This window comes from Zalophus californianus, chromosome 7 (assembly GCF_009762305.2).
Source record: "Zalophus californianus isolate mZalCal1 chromosome 7, mZalCal1.pri.v2, whole genome shotgun sequence".
In the NCBI taxonomy this organism is placed as follows: domain Eukaryota; kingdom Metazoa; phylum Chordata; class Mammalia; order Carnivora; family Otariidae; genus Zalophus; species Zalophus californianus.
The window spans coordinates 99,559,850-99,587,163 of record NC_045601.1 but is presented as its reverse complement, the minus strand read 5'-3'; the positions used below and the strand labels follow the sequence as shown (position 1 = coordinate 99,587,163).

General features: G+C 37.5%; 1 protein-coding gene across 6 annotated transcripts in view; it reads right to left on the bottom strand.

Annotated features, from left to right (window-relative positions):
• The window catches only part of PKHD1 (PKHD1 ciliary IPT domain containing fibrocystin/polyductin), a 471,355-nt gene that overhangs the window by 122,616 nt on the left and 321,425 nt on the right, over positions 1-27,314 (bottom strand). For all 6 annotated transcript variants that reach the window (XM_027602298.2, XM_027602301.2, XM_027602300.2 and 3 more), the window contains 4 exons: positions 25,563-25,650; positions 8,736-8,890; positions 7,194-7,346; positions 659-1,537 (listed from right to left, as the gene is read on the bottom strand). In XM_027602298.2, coding sequence (XP_027458099.2) covers positions 659-1,537; positions 7,194-7,346; positions 8,736-8,890; positions 25,563-25,650 — 1,275 coding nt within the window. The remainder of the gene's footprint in view (positions 1-658; positions 1,538-7,193; positions 7,347-8,735; positions 8,891-25,562; positions 25,651-27,314) is intronic.

Genomic DNA, 27,314 nt, shown 5'->3' with positions numbered 1-27,314 from the left:
ACCTACCAACCACAAATACAGAATACAGAACTCAATATTCTTATACCAATGCATATCTAGGAGTAAATTTAAGCCATCCATGGTAGTTCCAGGAGTTAGTATAAATCCCAATTTAAAATATCAGTAGTTCTTCCAGACATGGGCATTGTATGCAAAAGAGAAGAGTATTCCAACACATTAAAGTCTTAAGAGCAATACTTTTCATCAAAGTTTTGATCATGATCCAGTGGGAGTGAGTACAATAGTACCAAAGAGATCTGATGGAAGATTAACATCATAGGTTATGGTATAACTGGTTCTAATCCAGGTTGCCCCATCACCTACTAACCAACTTGGGTGAAGCACAATTTCTGCGTCTGTTTTCTCCTTTTTATAATGGGAAGAAGAACACCTACCTAGAGAATTGTCATATAATCAAATTAAATAATCACTGGGAAAGGTCTTCAACATAAATAAAGCAATGACTTTTTAAGGAGCCACTCACTGTCATAAACCACCACTGTGCTCATCGATAGCCAGCAGGTTATCAACTGGACAGTAATCACTGGACTACATTGTACCCTCTTGCTGATATAATTTCCGAATGCTATTGAAGATCCTACGCACAGATGTATGAAGATCCTAAGCACTACACTGCTTGGAAGCTAAAACCTCCTACCTTGAAGTTTCATCATTCCTGAAATTAAATGGCCATTCCTCACTCTGTGCCATGGCTCCTGAGGCCACCGATTTGGTTCTGAGGTGAATACAGGCCACAAAATACCAACTCGACCCCCTCTTGGATTGGAAGGAGCTCGATCTGTTGATGTCACGTTGGCAGAGCGAGGCTTAACTCTGTCCTGAATGCAGTCAAAAGAGGAGCTCGTGGCCACAATGACTGAATTCCTAAGTACAACCTGTACATTTTCAATGTGGCCCTGTGAAGCAGAAGACACATATACCGCTGCCAAGAGACCAATAGTATTATCCACCAGAGTGATGTCCTCTAGCTCCACACTGTTCTCCGCATGCAGCATGGCACCATAGTCAAAGTTCTTGAAAGCCAAGAAGCCAGAGATACCAGTACAGTTGTCAAGCCCATTTTCCTTGTAGAGATGAAGGCCATGAAGGCTTGAGTGGGCCACATTGTCAGACCAGCGAGCTTCAGGAGAGGAACACCTGTGGCCTCGGATGTGAAAGCCAAGTCGCTCCGATCCTGCCACAACATTGCCATAGAGGCTGATGTCCCTTGCCTGGTTCACTTTGATTCCTGCCACCCACACGGTGGACCATGCTGACTGTGTCATCAGAACCACAAGGTTATTAGAGAGAGAAAAGTTCTGACCCTCCAAGTCGATGCCATGGCCAACTGTGCCAAACACTAGATTGTCCTTTAAAATGATCCCGTGACTGGCAGCCACACGAATGCCCCCACTGCAGCTCTGGTGCAGAGTGGACGATATTATCCAGGATCCTGCCGATGCATTAGTGAGTTCAATGGCTGAATACAATGGCGACCCAAAGTTCTGAATTTCCACATTTGAAAATTGAAGGACACCTGCAAACAAAATGCAGATCATCAGGTACTTTCTCCTGCCCTACAAAAGGCAGAAGGATGGCCCATTTATGGGCATCAGAAGATGCAGAAAATTTTTTTAATGTAATAGTTTATTCTCAATACCAGCACTGTATTTCACACAATGAGTCTCACTAACAACATATGCATCACCAGAAATATCACATGAATGCTTGCCAAGGTTTCATGTGCAGTCTGAAGAGTCTGGCAATAGGATGGGGGAGAGGAAAGACAGATAGGGAAGAGAGCTAGGCTTTGGAGATGAGCACGTTAGCTGGCAGACGCCACGTATTTTTCTGCTGAGCTGGTCAATGACCTGGAAGAGAATGAAGGAAGTACGGGTTCCTGGCCACTCACCTCAATGCTGTGTCTCCTCTCAGCGACACCATATGAAAGGTCTATTGCCATCCTCACAAAGATATTACAAGAAGGAATATAACGGTCAATTATATAAAACATATTTTTAAATAATTTTAAAGACCCCATAAAATCTTTTCTGTATTTTTATCCCAGCCACACTGTGGTCCCTGTCTCATTTTCACAATAAAAACATTCTCTATATCTTCTACCTCAGGAGAGGATAGTGAATTATTTAGTCTTACCAAGGAATTTATTGGTACTAATTTAAGTAGATACTTCAAAAGTACAGTATGAACTACAGCCACTAGATTGATTTAAAAATATAATGAGCACTAATATGTCAATGTATATACTCTCAGTAAAATAGATGAGAACACGATTATAGAAAAAAATGAGATGAATTAATAACTCTTGCACCTTAGGATGTAGGCAAATGTATAGAGGATGTACTATTAACCCCCATGGAGGCACACTGTGGGGAGTGGGAGATGTGGTGGAATAGCCTTGCATTGGGGTTCAAGCTACTGCGCTACAGTTAGTATGCCAGGAATTAGTGCCTTTAGCCGCATAGGTCACAACTTTATCCTTCATGTTACTTCTTTCTTCTTTCTTTTTCCTTTTTCTTTTTTTTAAGATTTATTTATTTACTTGAGAGAGAGAGAGAGAGAGAGAGAAAGAGCACGAGCAGAAGGGGCAGAGGGAGAGAGAATCCCAAGCAGACTCCTTGCTGAACATGAAGCCTGATGCAGGGCTCAATCCCAAGACCTTGAGATCACAACCTGAGCCAAAACCAAGAGTTGGATGCTTAACTGACTAAGCCACCCAGGCGCCCCTTTTTTCTTTCTTTTTCTAAAGGTACTGCCAAAGGTGAACTATAAAGTTATTTTTCTCAATAAAATTGAAGGGAGCTATAGTGTTTCAGTAATAGTATTTAAAGTTCAAAAGTAGTTCAGCCTAAATCCTCCACCTTCCCCACTCCCTTTTCACAGAGGAGAAACTAACACCCAGATGCCATGGAGGACCAAACCATGGTCTGGAGGACAGATGAAGTGAAAGATGATGTATGTGGGATGCCTGGGTGGCTTAGTCAGTTGAGCATCTGCCTTCAGTGTGGGTCATGATCTCAGGGTCCTAGAATCGAGTCCCGCATAGGGCTCCTTGCTGGGTGAGGAACCTGCTTCTCCCTCTACCCCTCCCCTTGCTTGTGTGCTCTCTCTCTCTCTCTCTCTCTCTGACAAATAAATAAATAAATAAAACCTTAAAAAAAAAAAAAAAGAAAGATGATGTATGTCTTTCTGCGGTTCCTGGGTGGCTTAGTCAGTTAGCTGGCCAATTGTTGACTTTGGCTTAGGTCATGGTCTGGGGTCCTGGGATCGAGCCCCATGTGGGGCTCTGTGCTCAGTGGGGAGTCTGCTTGAGATTCTCTCCCCGATCCTCTCCTTCTGCCCCTCCCCCACTCATGTTCTCTCTCTCTCTCTCTCTCTCTCTCTCTAAAGTGAATAAATCTTAAAAAAAAAAAAGACCATGTATGTCTTTCTTTATAACCAGGTGACAGGATTCCAATATATCTAAATTTATCAAATGACACCGATTAAGGAGGCACTGGTAGATGGTGTAGAAATATTCACTGAATGATAAAACATCCAAAAACTATTTGTCTGGTGGTAACATTTTTGACAGTTCCCTCACCAATAGCACACAGCTGAAAGGGCTGTTGAACCTGTCTCTATAAGACAGTGGCCCAAAGGATACCAAATGCTAGATTCCACACATAAATAGCTTATTTTGTAGACTAGAAAGTGGTTCTAGAATCTCAGGCAAGGCAATATATCAGTATTATTTTAATTTGTGTTTTTTTATGTCTTATACTTACATGGTTATAATTCATAGTTTTAAATCATACAAGATCTTTTTACTCGTGTGCATATTAACCAGTGACTGAAAGCTAATGGATGAAAGACCTCAATGTGAGACAGGAATCCATCAAAATCCTAGAGGAGCACATAGGCAATAACCTCTTTGACATCAGCCACAGCAACTTCTTTCAAGATACATCTCCAAAAGCTAGTGAAACAAAAGCAAAAATGAACTTTTGGGACTTCATCAAGATAAAAAGCTTCTGCACAGAAAAGGAAACAGTCAACAAAACAAAGAGGCAACCCACAGAATGGGAGAACATATTTGCAAATGACACGACAGATAAAGGGCTGGTATCCAAGATCTATAAAGAACTCGAATTCAACACCCAAAAAACAAATAATAAAGTCAAAAAATGGGCAGAAGACATGAGAAGACACTTCTCTGAAGAAGACATACAAATGGCTAACAGACACATGAAAAAATGTTCATCATCATTAGCCATCAGGGAAATTCGAATCAAAACCACATTGAGATACCACCTTACACCAGTTAGAATGGCAAAAATGGACAGGGAAAGAAACAATAAATGTTGGAGAGGTTGTGGAGAAAGGGGAACCCTCTTACACTGTTGGTGGGAATGCAAGTTGGTACAGCCACTTTGGAAAACAGTGTGGAGGTGCCTCAAAAAATTAAAAATAGAGCTACTGGGTATTTACCACAAAGACACAACTGTAGTGAAAAGAAGGGCCATATGCACCCCAATGTTCATAGCAGCAATGTCCACAATGGCCAAACTGGGGAAAGAGCCAAGATGCCCTTCAACAGATGAATGGATAAAGAAAATGTGGTCCATATATACAATGGAATATTACTCAGCCATCAGAAAGGACGAATACCCAACTTTAACATCTACATGGAGGGGACTAGAGGAGATTATGCTAAGTGAAATAAGTCAAGCAGAGAAAGTCAATTATCATATGGTTTCACTTATTTGTGCAACATAAGGAACAGCATGGAGGACATTAGGAGAAGGAAGGGAAAAATGAAGGGGAGGGAATCGGAGGGAGAGATGAACCATGAGAGACTATGGTCTCCAGGAAACAAACGGGGTTTTAGGGGGGAGGGGAAGGGGTTAGCCCGGTGATGGGTATTAAGGAGGGCACGTACTGCATGGAGCACTGGGTGTTATACGAAAACAATGGATCGTGGATCACCACATCAAAAACTAATGATGTATTGTATAGTGAATAACATAACATAATAAAATTTAAAAAATTTAAAAAAACAGTAAGTACTTAAAATGTCCTGAGCATTTAAGTGAAGAATTAAACAACAATTATGTTCACAACTACTATCCTATTTTTCCTTTTGAAAATCATAATTCGAAGTACAAATGGCTGGATGTTATTGGTCAGAAAAAGAATGACAGGGGCCTCCAATTTAAAAGTAGGAATTTTAAGTCCTGGCCCAATTTTCTACCCTATAATTGTTCAGCACCCGTAGCTGGCAACCTTGACCTATACCTGCCAAATCCACTTCATCCAGGCTCTGGAGTATATTTACAGAAAAATGCAAGGCTTCTTAATTTAGTGTGGGAAACCAGGTTAGATTCTCGAGCAGAAAGGGACATTAGTGGAAAAACAGGTAGAATCTGAATAATATCTTGAATTTAGTTAAGAGTAAGGCACCCATGTTAACTTTTTGGTCTTGACAAATGTAGCAGATATGTCAGATATTAACAATAGGGAAGACTGGGCAAAAGGTACACAGAACTCTCCATACTATGTTTGACACTCTTCTCTAAGTCTAAAATGATTACAAAACTAGAAATTTATTTAACAAGGGCTTCAGAATCAGACTTGAATTTGAATGTTACCTCTGCCACTTTCTAGCTGGATGACTTTTCTTACTCTTCACTTACTTTCTTTATTCCCATTTATGGAGCACTCAATATATAGTAGTTCCTTCACTAGAAAAATGGTGATGAAAGATCCAACCGTACCCTCAAGTTGTTCACAAGCTCTTAAGTGAGTTTCACACATAGGCAGGCAATTTTATTACAGTTTCCTCATCTATAAAAATGTCTCTCTCACAAAGATATTAGGATTGCATGAGATAAAATAGGCATGAAAATCGGCATTAATCCCAGTCTATAACATCCCTTCCCACCTGGGATGATTTAAGAAACCCTGATCAGCAATGCCAGAAGTTCAAGACCATGTCAGTCTTGCTGCTCATTAAGTTCTGGCCTGGTGCTAACCTGTCAGAATTGGCCTTCTATTCTGTGATCATGTTCACATGGCCAGCAGTTTTGGTTAAAAGGGACCCTGTCTCCTTTCCAGAAGACCAGGATTCAGCCTGCGTCTCAGTCTTCTAAAGCCTGGTTTCTCAACCTCAACACTATTGACATTTCAGACCAGAGAATCCTTTCTTGTGGGAGGCTGTCCTTGCTTTGTAGGATTGCAGGATACACTGTAGGCTCTTTAGCATCTACCTACTAGATGCCAAGAAGCTCCCCCAAGCTGTGACGAGCAAAATGTCTCCAGATACTGTCAAATGTCTTTTGGGTGGAAGGGAGGAGCAAAGTCACTTCTGTTGAGGACTCATGGACACAGGGCCTATGGAAAGAGAGCTTATTCCATGGGCCAGAAATCCTGAACTTTTGATTTAAGTTCAGTACGTATACCGCCCTTTACCATACTGGTAGAAGAGATGTGCCAACAAAAAAGTGTTTTGTGCTCAATATATTTGGGAAGTAGTTAGATCCTTTATTCCACGCCTTCTCAGAGCCTTTATTATATTCATGTACTCAGTGCTCTTCTAAGATGGAGCTACAGTGATATCCTTTCCGAATTTATTTGACCAGGAAACAATTCTAGAATAATATTTAAGGGATACAAGTTTAAGAACAAGGTCCTAATCAAAAAATGTTGCAGCATTCCAAAAGAGTTAAAGCTTGAAAGAAATGAGAAAGATTGAACTGATCCTAAAGTAGTCTAGAATATGGAAATCATTTTTATTTAAATTTATGCTATTAATTTATAGCATGAGTTGAGGCCTGCCATCAGATATAGCATGCTACTGGGAAAGAGTAATAGAAATTCAGGAAAGAGATAAAATTCAAGTGGCCATTAAATCATCTATAATTTCAAAGCAGAGGAAATTTCACATCTGCTGAAGATGTTTTCTTTGAGGTAAAAATGTGCATATGTGCTGATCGCTAGTATATTATTTTAACATCACACTGATAATTAAGCACAGATTAGAACTGAAAATTCATAGCTTCTCAGAGCACAAAGGAGCCATCTAATTCGAACGTTTTGTTTTATAAATGAAAATTCTCACAGTTGGAATTTCTGAATGTCCCAGATGAATAGGCTCCAATCTGTAATGCTTACTGACTTAAAATTCCATTTACCTGAAAATTCCTCACTGCTGGATATTCTGAAGGACCCCACAAGTAGTCTCGCCTTGCATGATATATCAGGCTGGATTTGTATATTTCGGGTCAAAAGTCCAACCTCTGCAGCCAAACGAATGTATCGGCCATCCTCCATGACATGGACGCTTCCTGGGGCAATAGGAATTGGACAAGAAAAAAAAAAAAAACTTTAAAAACCTATTTCGGAAATTGCCAGCTGGGGACCCAGAGAACCTGACAAATGAAAACACTCCTTTCCCCTCGGAAGTCCTACCAACATTAAGGTTGCTTTTCCTCGGGCATTCTCCACAAATGTCAGCTGAGAAATGAAAAGCTCGTTCACATATCTCTCTTCGGGATCAGAGTGAGAGTGTTCGAGCAAAATTCATTTCTCCTTAATAACTGTGGGTACTGGGACAAGGAAGTCAGGGCACACCTGTCCAATTAGTGGGGTCCCCAACCTCCTTCCTTAAATTCAGAGGCGTGAGACTTGAGTGTTTGGTTGTACATCGTCCGTGGACCTCCTCGAAGAAAGTGAAGAATCCCAGACTGACTGAGGCAGTGACAGAGCTAAAGCAGCAATGTACAGGAGTAAAGGGACAAAGAGCAGTGGCAGTGTCCTCTCATGATGGGTCTTAAGCTCAGGGTTGCCTGAGGGAGCCTCCTCAGGGGCAGGAATGAAGTGCCCTGCTGGTCTGTTCCACTGAGCACCATTTACACTGCACCTTGCATCCTACTAGCAAGGACTGCTGGAGATTTCTCCACTTTTTAAAAAAGAAATCATCCTTGGAACTATGATTTAGAAATGGCTTTAGACATAATCCTGCTGAATACATGTATGTTCCTCTCCCATGTCAGAGACGAAAAGATAGTCCCTAACCGCTCTATTTCCATGTTTTATTACTTATTAGTTAGAGTCCTTGGATTGAATATATTACTTGGACTGAACCTGGAACCTCATGGCTATTTATAATTTATGTGCAAAGTATTTGAACTGTGCATAATGTATAAAAATATTTACACTTTCTTTTTGAAAAAAGGTATCTAGCTTTTTATCTTAATTGTAGTAGTAGCAGTCAGTACATAAGGTGTCAGGAAGGACACATTCCTGAGTATGGAGAAAGAAACCATTATTTACAATAACTGTTGAATTCTAAGTGATTGTATGATTCAGTGTGTCAAGAAATGAACTGGAAATTCAGCTCCCCTGAGGTTTATTCTGGCTTAGCCATGAAAATGCCCAGTGACCTTGAACAACATGCTTAACCTTTCTGCTCGCTTCTAAACTTGCCATTATATGTAAAAAGTAAAAGAACAAAACAAAAAATTCCTTCACATCTAAGTATTCTTTAAAAGTTAAGCAATACAATTAATGCGGGAATAGAGGTAAAGCCTTCTAGGATGAGTCTAGGGAGAGGGAGCAGCAAAGTATTATCCATCCCCTCTGAATGGCCACTGGACACAAGATCCCCAGGCAGGTTGCCGAACACATTCTTCCCAGCTCATCCTTTTCCCTTCTCCAACAAACCAAAGCCTTACCAACATGCCGGTGTTTGAGCCGTTCATGGATCTTAACATGGTGAGCCTGGACTTCTTTCACAGTGAGGACCTCTGCTTCATGAGGCTCATAAGAAGAGGAGCTGAGGACGATTTTGTCATGGGGCCGCCAATCTACTGTGTCCTCTACTATAATTCTGTAACAGCATAAAAATAATATCAAGTCTACTGGCCATGCAGTACAGATCACCTACTAACTCCAAAGAGGAAAGGAAATCCACTGCAACCACCAGTTCCCACCAGGGAGACTGACTTAGAAATAACAAGTCAAGACAGAGAAAAAAGGCTTCTGTGAAACGTTTAATGTTCATGGAGTCATAGGTGTGGCTTATGTGTATATATCACAGGGATTGCAAAGAGATTCTGTAGCCATAAGTCCAAGGTAAACGAACAAGAAAGAGTAAAAGTTCCAGAGTTTTCTATATGCCAACTACCCATGGTTTCTTAGAAAAGGCATCTTCCTCCCTGACTGGGAAACAGCTTGTATTATAAACGTGTTTCAGAAGAAATCTTTTCTCACATTTTCTAAAGAACTGTTATGTCATTTTTTGGACAATTTATCATCATGTATTAAGGCTCCTACCTTCATGGTCAGACAGATATAATGTGGATCCTAGAGATGCCACTTACCAGCTACGTGACCTCAAGAAGTCACTTTTCTGAATTTCTCACCTTCCTCTTAAAAAATGCCAATATTGAAAGCTTCCTTCTGACATTCCCATGTTACTGTGGGGACTAAGGGGATGCATTTCTTGAGTGTTGTGCTTCCACCACAATATGAAACGATGGGTTTGTTCATTTTCATTTTTTTAACTCACATTTAATAAAACTTCTGTTCAGTCTTTCACTGTCGCCTAGCTTTTCCTAGTGAAAATGTCTGCTTTATTCTTCATTCACAATCATTACCAATTTCAATGGTGTAAGTTTATTTTAATAACCTGCCTCTTTTGCTAATGTCCACATTTTAGGAAGCTTTGACAAGAGAGTCTCCTCTACCCATAAATATTCACCCAGGCAACAAGTCCATGTGAAGGCTATTCAATCATGAAACATTTATTGATTGAACAACTGGTAGGCAACAGACACTATAGTAGGTGCTAGAGGCATAATGGTAAATAAAACATATGTCATTTGTGTTTTTAAAAATGACAACTTAGAGTTTGACTAGTAGACAGCCTTAAAGAGTTTCCTGCAAGGGAGGGGAAATATACACGTGTTTCTATATAATATTAACACCAAAAAAAAACCCCAAATAAATTACAGGGGATCATTTGTGGGTCAATGGTACAAGTCTGCTATGAACCAAAGACTGTTACTAATTCAAGTCTGTACACCTGAGCTCAAACAGAGTCACAGAAAAAAAGACTACTGTCAATTGCTGTAATTTTAATGAAAGAATTTAGTCTTACCTTTGTTCCTGATTTGTAGTGACATCCTAGTTACAGAATATTAAAGCAACTGCTAGTTCTTAAAGGCAAAGTCCCTAAACTCCAAGAGAGGAAATAACAAAGCTCAAGACTAGATCAATGAATGGAGCCAGAGGTTGGATCAGGACAAAGGAAGACTCCTGATTAAGTCCAGGTTCTTTCCACCAAATAACATTGCTTCACCTGTCCGACTCATAGTCCTTCCCCAGCTAAGTGGTAATAAAAAGCAATATTGGGGGGCCTGGGTGGCTCAGTCAGTTAGGCGTCTGACTTTGGCTCAGGTGGTGATCTCGGGGTCCTAGGATCCAGTCCGGCATTGGGCTCTTAGCAGGGAGTCTGCTTCTCCCTCTCCCTCAGCCCCTGCCCTCTGCTTATGCTCTCTCTCTCTCTCTCTCAAATAAATAAAATCTTAAAAAAAAACAATACCCCCCCCCCACATCTCAGAATGATATCAAGATAATCCACAAAATTATGAAGAGTCTGTGAACCATACAATGGAATACTATGCAGTCATTTAAAAAGTCTATTGTAGCAGAGCATGAATTATAAGACATTTTGCTTATGATGTTTAGTTTGAAAAAATGAGGATATAAAACAATATGCCCAATTTGTTTTTTTAATAGATTTTTTATTTATTCATTCAAGACACAGAGATACAGAGAGAGAGAGAAAGCATGAGCAGGGGGAGAAGCAGAGGGAGGGGGAGAAGCAGACTCCCCACTGAGCAGGGAGCCCAATGTGGGGCTTGACTCCAGGACCCTGGGATCATGACTGAGCCGAAGGCAGACGCTTAACCATCTGAGCCACCCAGGCACCCCCCAATTTGTTTTTTCAATAAACACAATGCATGCAGAGAAAACAGAAGACAGGAAAGATGCACAGTAAAATGTTAGTCCACCTACGGATGGTGAGTTTATTAGTGATTTTCCCTTAAACCTAAATTTTCTAACTTAACAGAAAAAAAATACTTTTTTTAAAAAAGAAAATAAGCTTATGGATAAAAAGTCACACCAAAGTCAATTAGCAGCACAAATGAAACTGATCCTTTCCTTCATAGTCAGTATTATCTAGATAATCTTCTATTATTATCCATACTGCTGAATAAAGTTCTTCAGACAATAGGCACTATAATGTTCTGAAAAGTTTCTTATGAAATGAGTTGAAACTCACATCTTGTGGACACGGGGAATTTTTAGGGCAGTGACTTTGAGATCGACGCTGACCGCTGGACCATTGGCCACAGGGTAGTCTCTCCACAGGAAAGAGTACAGCGCTGCCATGAGCTCTTTCTCCCAGAGACAGCCTGTGAGGCATGACGAGGGCCCACACCTGCTCCTAGGGACTTCCAGAGAGCTCCGCCCAGGCCTAAAGAGAGCCCCTGACCCTGTGTTGGGTAGGGAACTAGGGCCCCTCCATCTCTGTCTTAGGAGGCCTGCCTTATATTCTCTCCTGCAACGCCCACCTTGATGGGGCCAGAGTCTGCGTAGACAACCATCCCCAGCTGGTCAGCTTCTGCTGGGACTGGCTCCATCCTCCACCCCAGTGGCCCCGACTACAGCGGCAGCTTGTACTTGTGAACACTGGGAGCAGGCATGTGCAATGTTGGTAGAAGATAGAGGCTGCCCTGCCTGCTTGCCTGTCCCAGACTTTTTTTTTTTTTAGAAAGAAATCCATGTTCTTTAATGTTGTACAAAAAAGAATGGGTAGACCCAAAAGTAGATTAAACATTATCACATTTATTTATACCACTATCTAGTTCTTCATATTAACTTTACTATTCAAACAAAAGAAAATAGGTAGCAATTTAGGGATAAGAGAAAGAGATAAAAACCAAAAGATTCTTTTCGACCATGTTTAGCCTACATTGTGTCTACACCATGTGCTCACAGAGATGGCTTCTTTTTACTTCGCTGTACAGGAATTCTGTTGTATATAAAACTGAACCTGCTCAGAAGCTGAGGGACACTAGAAATGATGGGTCCATCTCCTGGTGCACTGTCATACAATTTAAACAACGGTACAGCTACCAGCTTGTAATTTTTAGGGACTGCAAACAAGGCAGTGTATGGTATGATAAGGACGGATGCATGTCATCATACATTTGTCAAAACCCACAGAATGTACAACTCAAAGAGTGAACCCTAATGTAAACTAAGCCTAACTTCCTTAAATAAGGGTTCTGCTCCAGCCAGATGAATCTGCTCACTCTCCCAAGAAATAGCTATGTGCTTCTCGCCCATCACTTAAAATATCATTGTCCTTACTCTGCCCTTCAGTCCACTCATTCTTAAAAACTGAATGAAGTTCCTTTGCCTTCAAGAAATCTTCCCATGGGAGTCTCTTCCCCACTGAACACCCAACCCCCACCTCTGTTCCACCCAATTTTGACATCATAGATACTACTGCCTTGCAATTGATTTTGTATTCTGGCTTTCTGTGGCTATTCAACTTTGATACTGTTAGATAATATTGAATAAAAATATGGCTACCTACCTATATAAACACTATAGCACATAGCAATGTTCTCGACAAAAAGAAAAAAGAACTACTGAAATCATTAGCCTGAGTTTTATATGAAAAATATAAATGAACTTAAGCTGACCTTTTCCATTGAGTCTTCTGAAACCTTGCAGGTTCGTGAAAATTAATCTCTCCCCTATACTCCTGAAGCCTTGGGAATCCCTATGTCGCAAGGACAGTATACATATGGCAAAGGAGTATGGCCCCTTCCGCTTCTGTGTCCAAACAGCAATAGTGGTAACTTCAAAGAAAGTCATGGTCCCCGTTATCAAGAACTTAGATGGTTCTGTAGGTCAAGTATCAGTTTTCCTTCAATTCCAACATCCACTCTTTCCACTCACAGTCTTCTATTATTTGGTTACCCTTCAACCATTTTAAGAAATCCTACCTTCAGGACTGCCTGAAGCCCAGCTGTCTACTTAGTACTAATGAGTCCTATAGCTACAGGGGAGAGGATAGACCTTTTTGTTCTGAGCAAAACACACCTAAAACAATAAATCAACAAAAAAATTAAGAGTTGTTTGCAACATAACTGGACCTAAATGAAAACCATATGAAAAGAGAGAGGAAACTATGAATAATCGCTGCAGAAGTCTCCTGAAAGAAAACCTTTAAAAATATATAAACAAGATGTCAGCACAGTTTTCTTTGTTTTGGCACTAACATTTTATCTAGTTTGGAGAAAATATAATACTTTTGGTCAAAAGAACATAATTACGAAAAAGGAAAAAAAATGTATGCTTCCCGACCTGATTTAAAAAGTTTTTACAACCATGCATAAGGAATCCATACATAAACACCTACCACTTAAATGGATTTGTTAACTAAACATTGGGGAGGTCTTAATGATGATGGCTGCATTTGACCACAGGCTCAGAGTGTCCAGAGGCCAAGATGTTTTCTTTCCAGCAATAGGGATAGCCATAGATTTCTGAATTCTACTAACACTGAAGGTTTGTTTTTAAACTTCAGTTTAATTTTTTTTTTCATTTTTTTCAGTGCCAACGAAAGGTCCTGCAGATCCTCAGCCTGCATTGGATTGATTATTCGAGGTACTTTGGCACAATACCAATGCTGATGATGGTAATAAGAAGAGTTATCATAAATGTCAGCTATTTGTCTACCTGGCCTCCTTTCTCCTTTTTTTTCCAAGAAATCCACCATATCGTTTCTTCTTTTTCTTTTTTTTAAGATTTTCTTTTTATTTATTTGAGAGAGAGAGCAAGAGCAGGGGGAGGGAGAGTGGCAGGCAGAGGGAGAAGCAGACTCCCTGCTGAGCAAGGAGCCCAGAGTAAGGCTTCAACCCAGGACGCTGGGATCATGAAGGCAGATGTTTAACCGACTGAGCCCCCCAGGCGCCCCTCACCACACCTTTTCTGAGAACTGCTCTACTTAACCACCATCCTAATTCTGTGTCCCAGTGAGTGCTGCTGATTATAGTCCCACAAACCCTTCACGGAAGGGTGGGCGAGGGATCCAACAGGCCTTTGTCTGTGAAAATCCTTCCCTTGGACTTCATTGTATCAGCTTTATTGAGATGTAATTGACAAACAAATTTAGGATTTTTAAAGCGCACAATGTGCCGATTTTATCTACGTAGACGCTAGGAAAAGATTGCCCTCATGGAGTTAACTGACACATCCAACACCTCACACACTGACTTTTTGGGTGTGGGAACATTTAAGTTCTACAGTCAGCAAATTCCAGTGATCCAATACATTGCTATCAACGACAGTTGCCTGGACTTTTGAATTGAAACTAAGGAGAGAGAAAAATTTACTCTCTGGTGGTAAAGCTAGGAAAAGCCTGACAGGTCTGGGTTCACTTGTACCCTAAGGATGTAGAAAACTTTTCTTCCATAGATGCTCATGAGGTCGAAATAGAGAAATAAGAGAGGTTGGGGGAGGGCCTGCCACAATCTCCCAAATGGATTGAGAAAGGCTACTTTTACTTATTTTTACTATAACGACAATAACTAGCACGTCTTGAGGCTCACTTTGTGTTAGAAACTGGGCTAAGCACTTTATATACATTAATTGACTTAATCCTTCTAACTACTCGATTAGCCAGCCATTTTATTCTTGTATCACAGAATAAGAACGTGAGGGTCAGAAAGAGCAGTTTGCTCAAAATTACACATTTAGCTAATTGCACATTTAGAATTATTACAGTTCTGCCTTCCCTCAAAGTTTAAGCTTGTTTTCATTGTAGCATACTATTTCCATCCTATGTTCCTACCACATGTGCCTTTTCCCAGCACAGAGACAAGAGCCAATCTGAGATTAGAACCCACTCGTTCACTGGACCAGACAGAATCATCTTCTTTTGGGGGCTACTCACATGATCCCGAACTCCTGCCAATAAATGAAGAAGGCTGCCAACTCTATATTCTAATATTACTTAAACAAAATTGTTATAGTAGAATAATGAAGTCTGGGTAATAAGCAAAATATAGTGGTTTTTAAAAATAAATGTAAGATTCTCATTTATTAGATGATATACCACTGAATCAAGACACTTGATAAGTTCTGATTTCCAGAAAAGACACATCCATTCAAGGTAGCAGGCATTTATTAGGCATCTTCTTTGTGTTCTGCTGTGTACTAGGTGCTAAGTAATAGACATAATCAATAAAAAACAATATTTTCCTGCCCCTGTAGAAGCCACTTGGAAGAACAGGACATAGACACCTTAAGTAGCTTAGGATCAGTCACCAGGCAGCATATTTTTATTAACATCATAAATCAGAAAACCACATTCTATAATTCAGATGGTGAGAAAATCAGTGTGTGCTGGAGGGGAAATTAAATGTCTTGTGGAAGATGTGGTAGATTCTCAGGATAAGCAGGGAGTGTCAGGGCAAGAGGAGATTGAAGAACACTGTGCACCTCCTTATTTTACTTATCAAGTATTTAGGGAGACTCGTAAAAATAATTGTTCTGGGCACTCATGTCTGAAGTGGGAACGTATCAGAAAGGAGAACAAGAAGTATCCAAACAAAGTACAGCCAAAGAACATCATCACTAATTTGATACAGGAGATGGCAGAATAGATGACATCAGCGATGATGTCAGCACGGAAGGCCAGGGTCCTGGGGCAAGGCTGAGGAGAAAAATGATTTGTTGTTTAGTTCAGAGTTATTTCCTTATAAATACCAGAGTAAGTTAGTACATCACAGAAGAAACACAGACAAGAACAGGACAAAGGGACTGGATCAGGCTCTCTACACTTTCTTTCTTTAAAAAGTAAATGAGAAAAGGAATAAGAAAAAATGTGAGACCTTTCGAGGAAGGTCCTCTGTAAACCTACTCTTCCCCCCATTTCCTCTTCTCAGTAAACCAGAGCACTCCTCACCCAGTTGCCCAGGTTAAAAGTTTTATGGTAATCCCTGATTCTTCCCTTTTTCTTCTACCCAGCCCATCAGCCCCTCATGTTTCCTCTGTCTTCAATATGTACCTCACCATTCCGTGCTCCTCCTTCACTACCATCCTAATCTGGGCCACCAGCATGTGTCACTTGTAATGTTAGTTCACTGTCCTAACAGTCTCTCTGCTTCTACCCTTGTCCCGAGCAACAGTCAACTCTTCCCACAGCATGAACCAGATTACAACATGAATTGGACCCTGTCCCTGCCCTGTTTAAAATCTTGCAATAACCAGGATAAAACCTAAAACCTTTACATAGGATTGATTAAGTAGCCACTTAACTTCAAAGAACACATGGTCACCCTTACATGACAGTAAGACTTCTACTTAATACTTACAATGGCTAAAAAGCCAATTTCTTTACATCTAAGTATAAATCTCACCATAACGTCTCTTGACTTATCTGAAGTCTAAAAAATCCAATATGTTGTTCATCAGTCTCCTCCAAAGTCAACTGAAGCAGAGTGACAGTGAAGAGTAACTTAACTTAGAGATAAATTTATATTATAATGTAGAACAAAAGAAAATGATATTGTTTCAAATACCTTGCTAAGCCTTTTATCGGTGGTATGAGGAATAAGTCTAAGTTTATAAACTTAACAAGAAATTTTTCCTCTGAAGATTTCACCTCAATGTTCTTCATAAAATAAATCAATTAAACACAAATAAATTCAGTTATGTAATTCTGTTGGCAAAAATCCATAAGGAGGTCTGAGTAAAATCTGTCCCCATAACAATGCATTAGAAAGAATTATTAAACTGACTTTTAACATAAAGAAGACCATAGATCAATGTTTAAAGAAACGGTTTGAATAAGGTCTATTCTTCAGTTAATACTAGACTAATATCGATTTGCTAGATTTTATCATGTTTAGGTTATAAAGTACATCATCAGGGAATGCTGAGTGAAGGGTACATAAGAACTCTACTATTTTTGCAACTTCTTGTGAGGTTTCAATTATTTCACGTTTTTTAAAAGGTAGAAAAAGGAAGCCTCTCCATAAAATGGATTCACTATGGTAATTACTTATCAGTCATATAAACTCATTAAAAACTCCTCATCAGGACTCAGACTAAGAAATTTTATTCTTAATATTTTTATTATATAGAACAGTAGAACACAAGCAATGGAATCAGACAAACCATGATTAAAAAAAAAAAAAAAGTCAGCCCTAGAAACTCCTAGCTTTATAAACTTGGAAATTTTACTCAACTTTTCTATCCTCAGTTTCTGTATCTGTGAATGCAGATCATAATACCTAACATAGCACTGAGAGATTTAAATGAGATAATGTATGTAAAATGCTTGGTAGGTGCTTGACATAGAGTAAACCCACATGATAAGAGCTCAATAAATAATAGCTAGTTACTCTAGATAGTTTTCATTCATAAAATTGAATTTCTTTTGAAAGAGCCGATTGCCCTGACTCTGAGTGAGGTTTTTAACACATTCTTTAAAGAAAAATCCATTCATATGGCTCTTGCCAAAGTCCATCTTGCTAGCCTTATCATTAAAGTTCCGTATTTATCCCTCTTTGAACTGCCTACTTCACAAATCCATATGGGTATCAGGCACTTCAAAGTCAACATGACCAAATCTGAACTCATAATCTTTTTCCCCAAAATTCAGTCCTCTTTTAGTGAATGGCACCACCATCTGTCTCTGCAATCCAGAAACTAAGAGAGTGCCTCACATCCAATACATCTTGCAGACTTGTATCTCCTGTCTCTACATCTGCCCACTTCTTTCCATCGGCACTTCAGCTCCTGACTACAAGTTATGCTATCTCTTGCTTGGACTTCCTAAGCAGTGTCCCTAGATGCATTTTTGACTCCTCTGTTGTCTGCATTGTACCTAGAATGATTTTTTTTTTTTTTTTTACATATAGGAATGTGATCACAAGCTCTACTTCCCATCTATACTATCTTCTTAAAAACGAAAAACAGTTACACAATGCTCCTAGAGGGTAAAAACTAAACTTGTTATATTGCCAGTGAATGTACCCTGACCACTAACTACTCCTGGGAACCGTACTGCGTTGGGCCCCTGTTCACCAGGTCAGCCAGCCTGGCCCTCCTCCAAGTCTCTCATGTTGCCCATTCTTCCCCCCACCACAGAATCACCTCTTGGGCCTCTGCTTCTCCATCATCTGTGCTGACTCTATCAACTTGGAAAGAATTAGACTGGCCCCAGTCTCTTTTCCAGGCTCCAGTTGCCCCCTCTTCCTGTCTTCTTGATCAGTGACATCATCTACTTCCTGGATGACCACCTATCATGTTCTACCTGAGTCCTAAACTACATATCTAATTGTCTTCTTGACATCTCCCCTTGGTGTCTCCAACTTAGCATGTCCCATCCGCCACCCTGACAAATCTGTTCTTTTTCCAGTCTTCCCATCTCAGTGCATGCTTCCACCATCCATCAGGTTGCTGTCAAAAAATCTGAAGCACATCCCTCTCCTCGACATTCAGCCCACTGGCATGTCCAGACAGCGCCACCTCCTCTCTCCATTCCCATTGCCTCCTCTGTAGTCCCAGCCACCATGATATTTGGCCTCAGCTGGCCTCCTAACTCATAGCCCAGCTTCTGCTTTTTTTCCCACCACTCATCATCTATATAGCAGCCAGCGTTGTTTTCAAAACATAAGTCAGAGTTTATCAACTGATCTCCGTAAACCCCTCAGTGATTTTCCCTCTGACCTCTCACACCTAAACAAGGTACCATGTGACCCGGCATCTACCATATCATACCACCCTCCCCTTTGCTCACTCTGGTCCAGCCATAGTGACCTTCTCTCTGTCTCCCACTCCCCAAAGGCCACCTGAGAGACAATGCTGGACCAGATGTCCCTCCTTCACTGAGCACGCTAACCCATTTACATCAAATAGTGGAATGCCTCCTACCATTCAGATCTTAGCTCAAATTTTTCTTCCCCAGAGAGGTCTCCCCTGTCCGTTCCGTCTAAAAGGGTACCCTGTACACTCCCCAACTATTTTTGATTGTACCACACTGTTTATTTCCTTACTAGTGCATTTTATAATGTGCAACTATGTTGTTTGTATTTCTGTATTAGCTTCTTTATTGTCTCTCTCTCCATGAAGATACAAACTCCCAGAGGACAGTGATCTCTTCAAATTTGCCTCTACATCTCCAGGGCTCACAGCCACACCTGGCACATACTAAGTACCCAGCAGATATTTGTTGAATGATTGAATGCTGTTTGCTCTTGCTGGAGTCCTCTTTCCCCACCCCGCCCCCACTCCACTTTGCTTAATTAAGGCCCACTCATTGTTTAGTTATCACCTCTAAAATCACTCTTCAGGGAAGCCTCCATCACTGCCTCAAGATCCCACGTATTCATGTTTTCAGAGTCCTATAAAGCCCTCCTTCATAACATTTATCCCATACGTAATTTTACATTTACTTTATATTTATTTCATTAATGTCTGGGTACAGAGACGATGTCGATTTTTACTTGTTATTGTATTTCCAGACCATAACTCAATGTTTGACATAGGGTAAGAATTCACAAAAATTGTGTTGAATAAAACAATAACAATGTTCAAAGGTAATAACTACTCTATGAAGAAATTCTGTACCTAGAGAAAAGCACACCAAAGCAGTAGCCAGCTATCATTTCTCCCACAGGGATCCTTGCTATGCTGTATGTCCTTCCAGACATTTCTCTATCCACATATATGCATACATGAATGTTATTTTAGTTTATTTACAAAACTTGGCTAATGTATACTATTAGCCTGAATGCCCACTTCTCCTCCCCTTTGTCAACATGGATTTCAATCATCTTCCCCTTTGGTAATTAAGTATTTTAAAATAGTGCTTAATTTTGTTTTAATTAACATTTATTTCAACTCTAGGAGGGAAGAACATTTTTCCATATGTTTATTAGTCAGATGTGTGTCTTCTCTTGTGGCTCATGTATTCAAATTCTTTAATGTTTATTCTTCTAGCATGTTCATCTTGTTTCCTTTTTATTCCTAAGTATTCTTTACATAAAAAAATATTAGCCCTCCATCTGTACTATCAAAAATTGCAAATATTTTCCATTTTATCATCCACCTTTGCATTTTGTAATTGGTATGCAAAAATATTAATTTTCTTAAATATTGGTTTTCTTATGTTGTCAAATCTATGACTTCTTGCTGTTATAGTTTTTGCATTTCTTATGATGAGAGGTCTTCCCTAATTTAATATTGCATAATATTTACTTAAATGTTCTTCACATCATTTTATAGTTTTATTTTTTTACATTTTTTTAATTTACCTATAATTTTTTCAGAGTGAAGCATAATTTGAGAATCTAATTTTATAGTTTTCCAAAGCGTTTACCAATTACTCCAGCACAAGTCTGCAACTAATTTGAAATGCTAATTTATTTAAATTCTAAGTAATAATATATACCTGAGTCTACTGCTAGGCATTCTCTTCTGTTTTGGTGCCAACAGCAATAGGTAATTATTCACACTGAAGGTGTGTGTGTGTGTGTATATATATATATATTTTTTTTTAAGATTTATTTATTTATTTGAGAGAGAGGGAAAGAGAGAGTGAGCGCATGAGTGGGAGGGACAGAGGAAGAGGAAGAGAGAATCTCAAGCAGACTCTGCACTGAGCTCCAAGACAACATGGGACTTGATCCCAGGACTCTGGGACCACGACCTGAGCCGAAACCAAGAGTCAGACACTCAACTGACTGCACCACCCAGGTGCCCCAAGGTATATATTTTTCAAAAAGTAAGTGGTAATGTTGGCTATTTTCAAGTGTTTATTGTTCCAAAAGACTTAGAATTAGTGAATCAGATTTCAAATGCGTATATTTGACCTGTTATTAAAGTTGCATTAGATTTGACATCTTTAAAATATTGAGCCTTTCTGTTGATGTTATGCATCACCATTTATTCTAATATCCTTTTATGCCTCTTACTAGTGTTTTATAGTTTTGTTTCCATTCCTCCTGTAATTTTTCTTGTTTATTTCTAAATATTCTAAATTAAAATTTAAATAGGATTTTACATTAAAACATTCAAAAGCTATTAATCTGTACATTTACTGAATGAATGCAATGATGGATTTTCAGATGATTCTCTAGTTCCTAAGACAAAATATATATAATCTACAAAAAACTGACAGTTTGGATTCCTTTTAATAGCAACAACTAATGTATTTTTTTTCTTGACTCATTGGCTAAATTTTTGGCTAAATTTTGGCTAAATTGGCTAAAACTTTATTGGCTAAATTGGCTAAATACATTGGCTAAAACTTTAATACATTGGCTAAAACTTTAATAATAATATTTATTGATTATTATAATACACAGTAATTTTTAATGTCAGTTTTTCCATAAAGTACAAAGTTGCTTGTTTGAGAGGGATTTTTAATGATTTAATTTGTATTATTATTTAAAGCAGTGATTCTCAACTAATGGCTAAACTACTCTATTAAGAAACACTGATTTAAAGGAATATCCTTAAAAAAATAAAATAAAGGAATATTTTTGTAGTCTTAATTTACTATTTATTCCAAGAATGCAAGCTGAATTTTATTAAATATGTTTCTGTTTTGTATCAAATTGATTACGTTCTTAGTCTTTATATATATTGCTTCGATAAATTACATTAAGGAATTATTTTAAACCATCCTTCTTTACTTGAATAAATCACACTCAACCATGATTTTTTTTCCTAACAAATTACTGGATTTCATATGTTACTGTTTTACTTAGGATTTTTTTTTTTGCATCTTATTTACATTTAGGTGTTGCCCCAGTTTTCTTTTTTTGAATTACCTTTAGCAGCTGTTTTAAAAATTATTTTATGAGAATAAATAAAAATAATAAATAAATAAAAAGTATTTTATGCTTGCTTCCTAAAATTAATTCAAAAGTTTCACATATTTTCTTATGCTATGGAACAGATTATACAACATAAAAAGTGTCTGATATTTGAATGATTGAAAGAATATGCCATCAATTTATTTGAGCCAAATTTATTCTTGGGAACAAATCTTTGATAACTGCATGTCTTTTGCTATTAGTGGTTTTTTCAGTTATATTCTTCTTTAACCAATTATGATAATTTATATTCCTATATATAATTTATTTTTGTAATTTCAGAATGGCACTCTATAGATATATACATTTTATTATAATTCTAATCTCTTTGGTATCTGTTACATTTGAATTCTCATTTCTGAGTTTACATATTATTTTCTTTGTATAATTAATGTCATTAAAGATTAAACCATTATCTCTAAACAAATTTCAAAGTCTACTAATTTCCCACTTTCTAATTCACCAATTTCTGCCTTTATCTTACACAAATTAATTTCATTAGACTTATTGGATATTTTGTTTCTGGTTTCTCAAATTGACAGCTTAGTTTGTTTATTTTTGTATTTTATTATTCAGCAATGAAACCATTTAATGTGATGACATGTTGGCCACAACTCATGTAATACTATTATTGCTATTTTGCTAGCATTCTACTGCTGGAGTTTTCATTTCCTCTCTGATACAAAAGTTATTTAAAAGAAAGTTTATTTTTTCTTTTCTGCTCTTTTATCTTGCAAGAGATTAAGATTACTGGTTAAGAGGTTTCTACCTTTACATTTATTTTATTGTGATCATATTCTACACCATTTCTGTTTACTAAAATTTGTTAAGGTTTTAATTATATTTATATTCTGGGGTAAATTATATTTATATATTTTGTATACATAAATTAAATTGCCTTTATTACATTATTCAGATTTCTTTGTGTTTCCTTTATAATTTTTAACTTAGTTTAAAACTTAAAAACTGAAAGAGAGGGTCATCTGGGTGGCTCAGTCAGTTGAGCTTCCAACTCTTGATTTTGGCTCAGGTCATGATCTCAGGGTCCTGGGATCAAGCCCCACGCTTAGGATTCTCTCTCTCTCCCTCTCCCCCTCTGCCTTCCCCCACCTTGTGGCTTTCGCTCTCTCAAAAAAAAAAGAACTGAAAGAGGTAAGTAAATGTCTTCCATTACCATTTTTGTTTCTGTCAATTTCCTCATTTTTTTTGAGATCTACTTTATATATTTCATTATGTTATCTGGTATAAAACTTTCCTGACTATCGGGGTCTCCCTGGAGACTGAAGTCTTTATTAATATAAAATATATTTATTTTACACATTTAAGTTTTTCTTTTCTTATAATTTTGAGTCTCTTGTTTTTGTTTCTATTTCAATAATTCATTTTATCTAATATTTAAATAATTTTTTTCTATATTGGTTTTATTTTCCTCTAGTAAAAAATGTTGTGATTACATGTTGATTTATTACCCAATTTTTTCCTATGTGGGATCATTTTTAACAATCATATTTTCTTTAATTTTTTTAAGAAAAGTATCTTTTTTATTTTTTTATTTTTATTATTTTTTATTATGTCCAATTAGCCAACAGGCAGTACATCATCAGTTTTTGATGTAGTGCTCAACGATTCATTAGTTGGGTATTTTCTTTTTATAACTGGAAGATTTATTCTTACTTTCTTACTTCTGTTGTTTCTTTATACCATTTTTGTTGCTTTAATTCTCTTACTATTTAATTTTCTTCTCTTTTTGTATTTTACTACTTATTTTATGGTTTCTTTCATTCTCTTTTCTCTTTGGTGATTTGGAAGGGATATACCCTATTTTAAATTCTGCTAGAACAGACTGACTCATATTTACTTCATATGGCATTCATGTCCCATTGTCAGTTTCCTATGGCCACAGTCTCAGGTTGTAAACCCGGAGTTTTATCTGAGAATTATGACCTGTGATGGTTAGTTTATGTGTCAACTTAGCTAGGCTGTAGTGCCCAGTTATCCTATCAAATGCTAATGTAGGTGTTTCTTCAAAGGCGTTCTGTAAATGCCATTAACATCTACAATGAATTGACCTTAAGTAAAGATTACCCTCAATAATGTGGGTGGGCTTCAGCAATCAGTTGGAAGACCTTAAAAGCAAAATCAAAGTTTCCCTGAAGAAAAAGAAATTCTGCCTCAAGACAAAGTTCAAGACTTTGCAGACTCCCAACCTGCCCTACAAATTTTGAACTTACCAGTCCTCCTAAGAATATAAGCCAATTCCTTGAAATACATCTCTTTATATATACTATTATATATACTACATATTATACATATGCATACACACAAAATCTATGGATTATATATATTTATATAAACAGAACCCTGACTAATACATTAACTTTTCACATTTTATGTAGTTTCTTTTACAAGAATAATTAGACTTTGTCTTATTTTAACAGCCATATTTACAGTATTATATTTAACTTACTCCAGTGCTTAACTTTAAAATAGACACTTTATTTGCCTTTACAGTATTCCTGAATTTTATTCATGAATTTTAAATCTGTTTAAGCTCTTTATCAGAACACTTTTTTGCTTTTTTTTTCAGTTCTTATTGAACTTTTTTGCTTTTTTGCTTTCACATGTAAACAGCAATTTTAGCAGGGTGTCCAATTCTTTGATTGAAATCCCTAAACATGTGTATATTTTTCACCACTAAACATGTATATATTTTTCCCCAAACTGTATATATTTTACACCACTATCTACCTATACTTAATGGTGTAGAGAATTTTAAGGTTAAGAAGCTTTATGTTCCCTTCTGTTTTTCTTTTATTTTGTTCACCACTTTTTCTTGTACTGTGACGGTATGTAGCAATCATAATTCTCGGCATTGGTCTCTTCAAATTCAGTGCAAGTTCTCTCAGGTTTGCTATGTGTATTTTAGGTGGAGTTTTCATTATTCTTTCTGTTGTAATTACTCTGGGCTCTTATTAAAAACAAACAATTACCTATATGTACTTTGCATTCTCTGTTCTCTATTTCTAATACTTTCTCTTTTATGGATTTTTATCTCCTGACCTTGTCTTCCGCATTCAGGTAGATTCCATCAGTTTGCTCTTCATGGTGCCTGTTCACTTTGAGGCAGTGGCAATTTCATTCTTCACCACCTCCAGTGCATTACTAACTTCTGTTATTGCATTTTAAATTCCAGAAGACTCTTCATATGCTTCATCTCACTCCTATTTTATTTCTGTCTCTTCACCAGCTATCATCTCAACTCAGACAATCACGATGTCACTTTACATTTTATCTATTATGTCACAGAATCCATATTTTTAGAGATTTATTGATAGCCGTAAACATGTATTATCTAACCTTTACTCCCTAAATAAATGATAGATTCCTCTGCCTTTGGTTTGTTTTCTTCTTCTACTATTATGTTGCAGAGTTTTTTTTAAAATTCCTTCTAGTCCCTTATTTTACCATTTATTCATCCTTGAGTTTTGAGTCTTAATCTAAAATTTAATTTCATATTGTAACAAAACCTGAATCATCAGCAAACCAAACAAGCAAATATATCCCTAACTTACTCTCATGTCTTACCTCTCATTGCCCGAGGCGATGTCAGCTGCAAGACGGGTCCAGGATTTCTTAGGACAAGCACCATGAAGCTGGACTTTCCCATATACCCCTGAAAGGAAAAGGAGCATCAGTTGGATAAGAAATTTTCAGAGGAATTAGGGCCACCTAAGTAAAACTCACTAGAGAACTTATTGTGCAAGATATGTGATATGGAAACTATATATGAAGATGTCTACCTTATCAAAGAATATTTAAGTTCTCTATTTTCAGCAGGTTGAATATATATCATGTGGCTACAGAACGTACTCTCGTTCTCTTAAAAGCTATAGAGAAATTAATGCTACACCACATCTAGTAATCTAAAAGTTGGGAAATAGACCGTTCCAATGACTAACTAGTTAAATTCTACCATTAAGTGACTCCAAACCATTTGTAATTCTGTTGGAAGTTAACTGGTTTTGATATTTTATGTTATAGGCTTCACTTTCCAAAAGGCAAGGGTAATTTTATTCCCCGAGGAAAGAGATTTGGTGCTATTAGCTTTGTTTTCAGTGGTTGGACCTCATATTTTTTTGTATTACAGATATCAAAGGATAGATCTCTAGCTCCTTTGTTTCAAAATATAATTTATTTCAGACTCATAAATTAAAGTCGTACCAGGGACATGCTTGATGCAGTCCAGTTTTATTCCTTCAGGTCTTTCCTCTTACATGTTTTATTGCCACTTAAAATCACATGAAGCACAATTCTTCATATTCCAGTGGTCTCAAAATGTTTTAAGCATGAACCCAAGCAGTAACAAAATTATGACTGTGCACCCCTAATGCATGTGTATCTATTTATTTTTAGAAAAACATACATATATATGAATATATGCACATATGTTTGAATAGAGTTCTAATATTTTCTTCCTGAACCCAGATGTATTGTCTGCATACTCCTGGATTACCGCACGCCATGTTTTGCAAATCACTAATCTTGAAATCTAAAGATTTCACAATTTTTAGCAGAAAACATATGAATAGAAGAACCAAACACCACCCATAAGGTACAAATACTATGCCTTGGGTTTTAATCCAATGTGAACAAAAAATAAGTCTCAATCAATTAGAACCTAACCAACTGTTTATGTCACTACCTATTTTTTTTCCATACTCTAATTCAGAAAAAAGTCATAAAACTTAAATCAGGATTAATGGAAATGTAAGAAACATTCTCACTTTCAGGACATGTCCTGGAATAATCAATCTTTCATAACAATAGTCATATATATATGACTATATACATATGTATATATTTCATATGATATCATCATCATCATCATCATCTTTAAAAAATTCCATCTTCTTTACTATTGGCTAGGTAACCTAGGAAGGGGAGGTATGTGAAGTAATTTAGAGAAATTTCCAACAACACAGATTTTAGCATAAACTAGTTAGTTTCCTTAAATTTGAGTTATGCAGAAAATCCGAGTGACCAGACAAGCAGATTTCTTGATCATTTTCAATCATCAAAGATCTACTGTAAAATTACACCATTTAGTTATTTCCAGATTGTAATACTTAAAGAAATTAAGATCTGTCATTTACTTATAATGTCACAAAATTTTAAGCATGCAGTGAAATAAATATATCATTCTTTATTCAATTTAATACCAGAGAAAATTTTTAAAACACTAGCTTCGCTGCATGGTTGGAGTCGAGGATTAAGACAGGCATCCTTGCATACTCCCAAAACAAAGTTTAATCCAACGGGGTGCTGCAAAAAACGGAG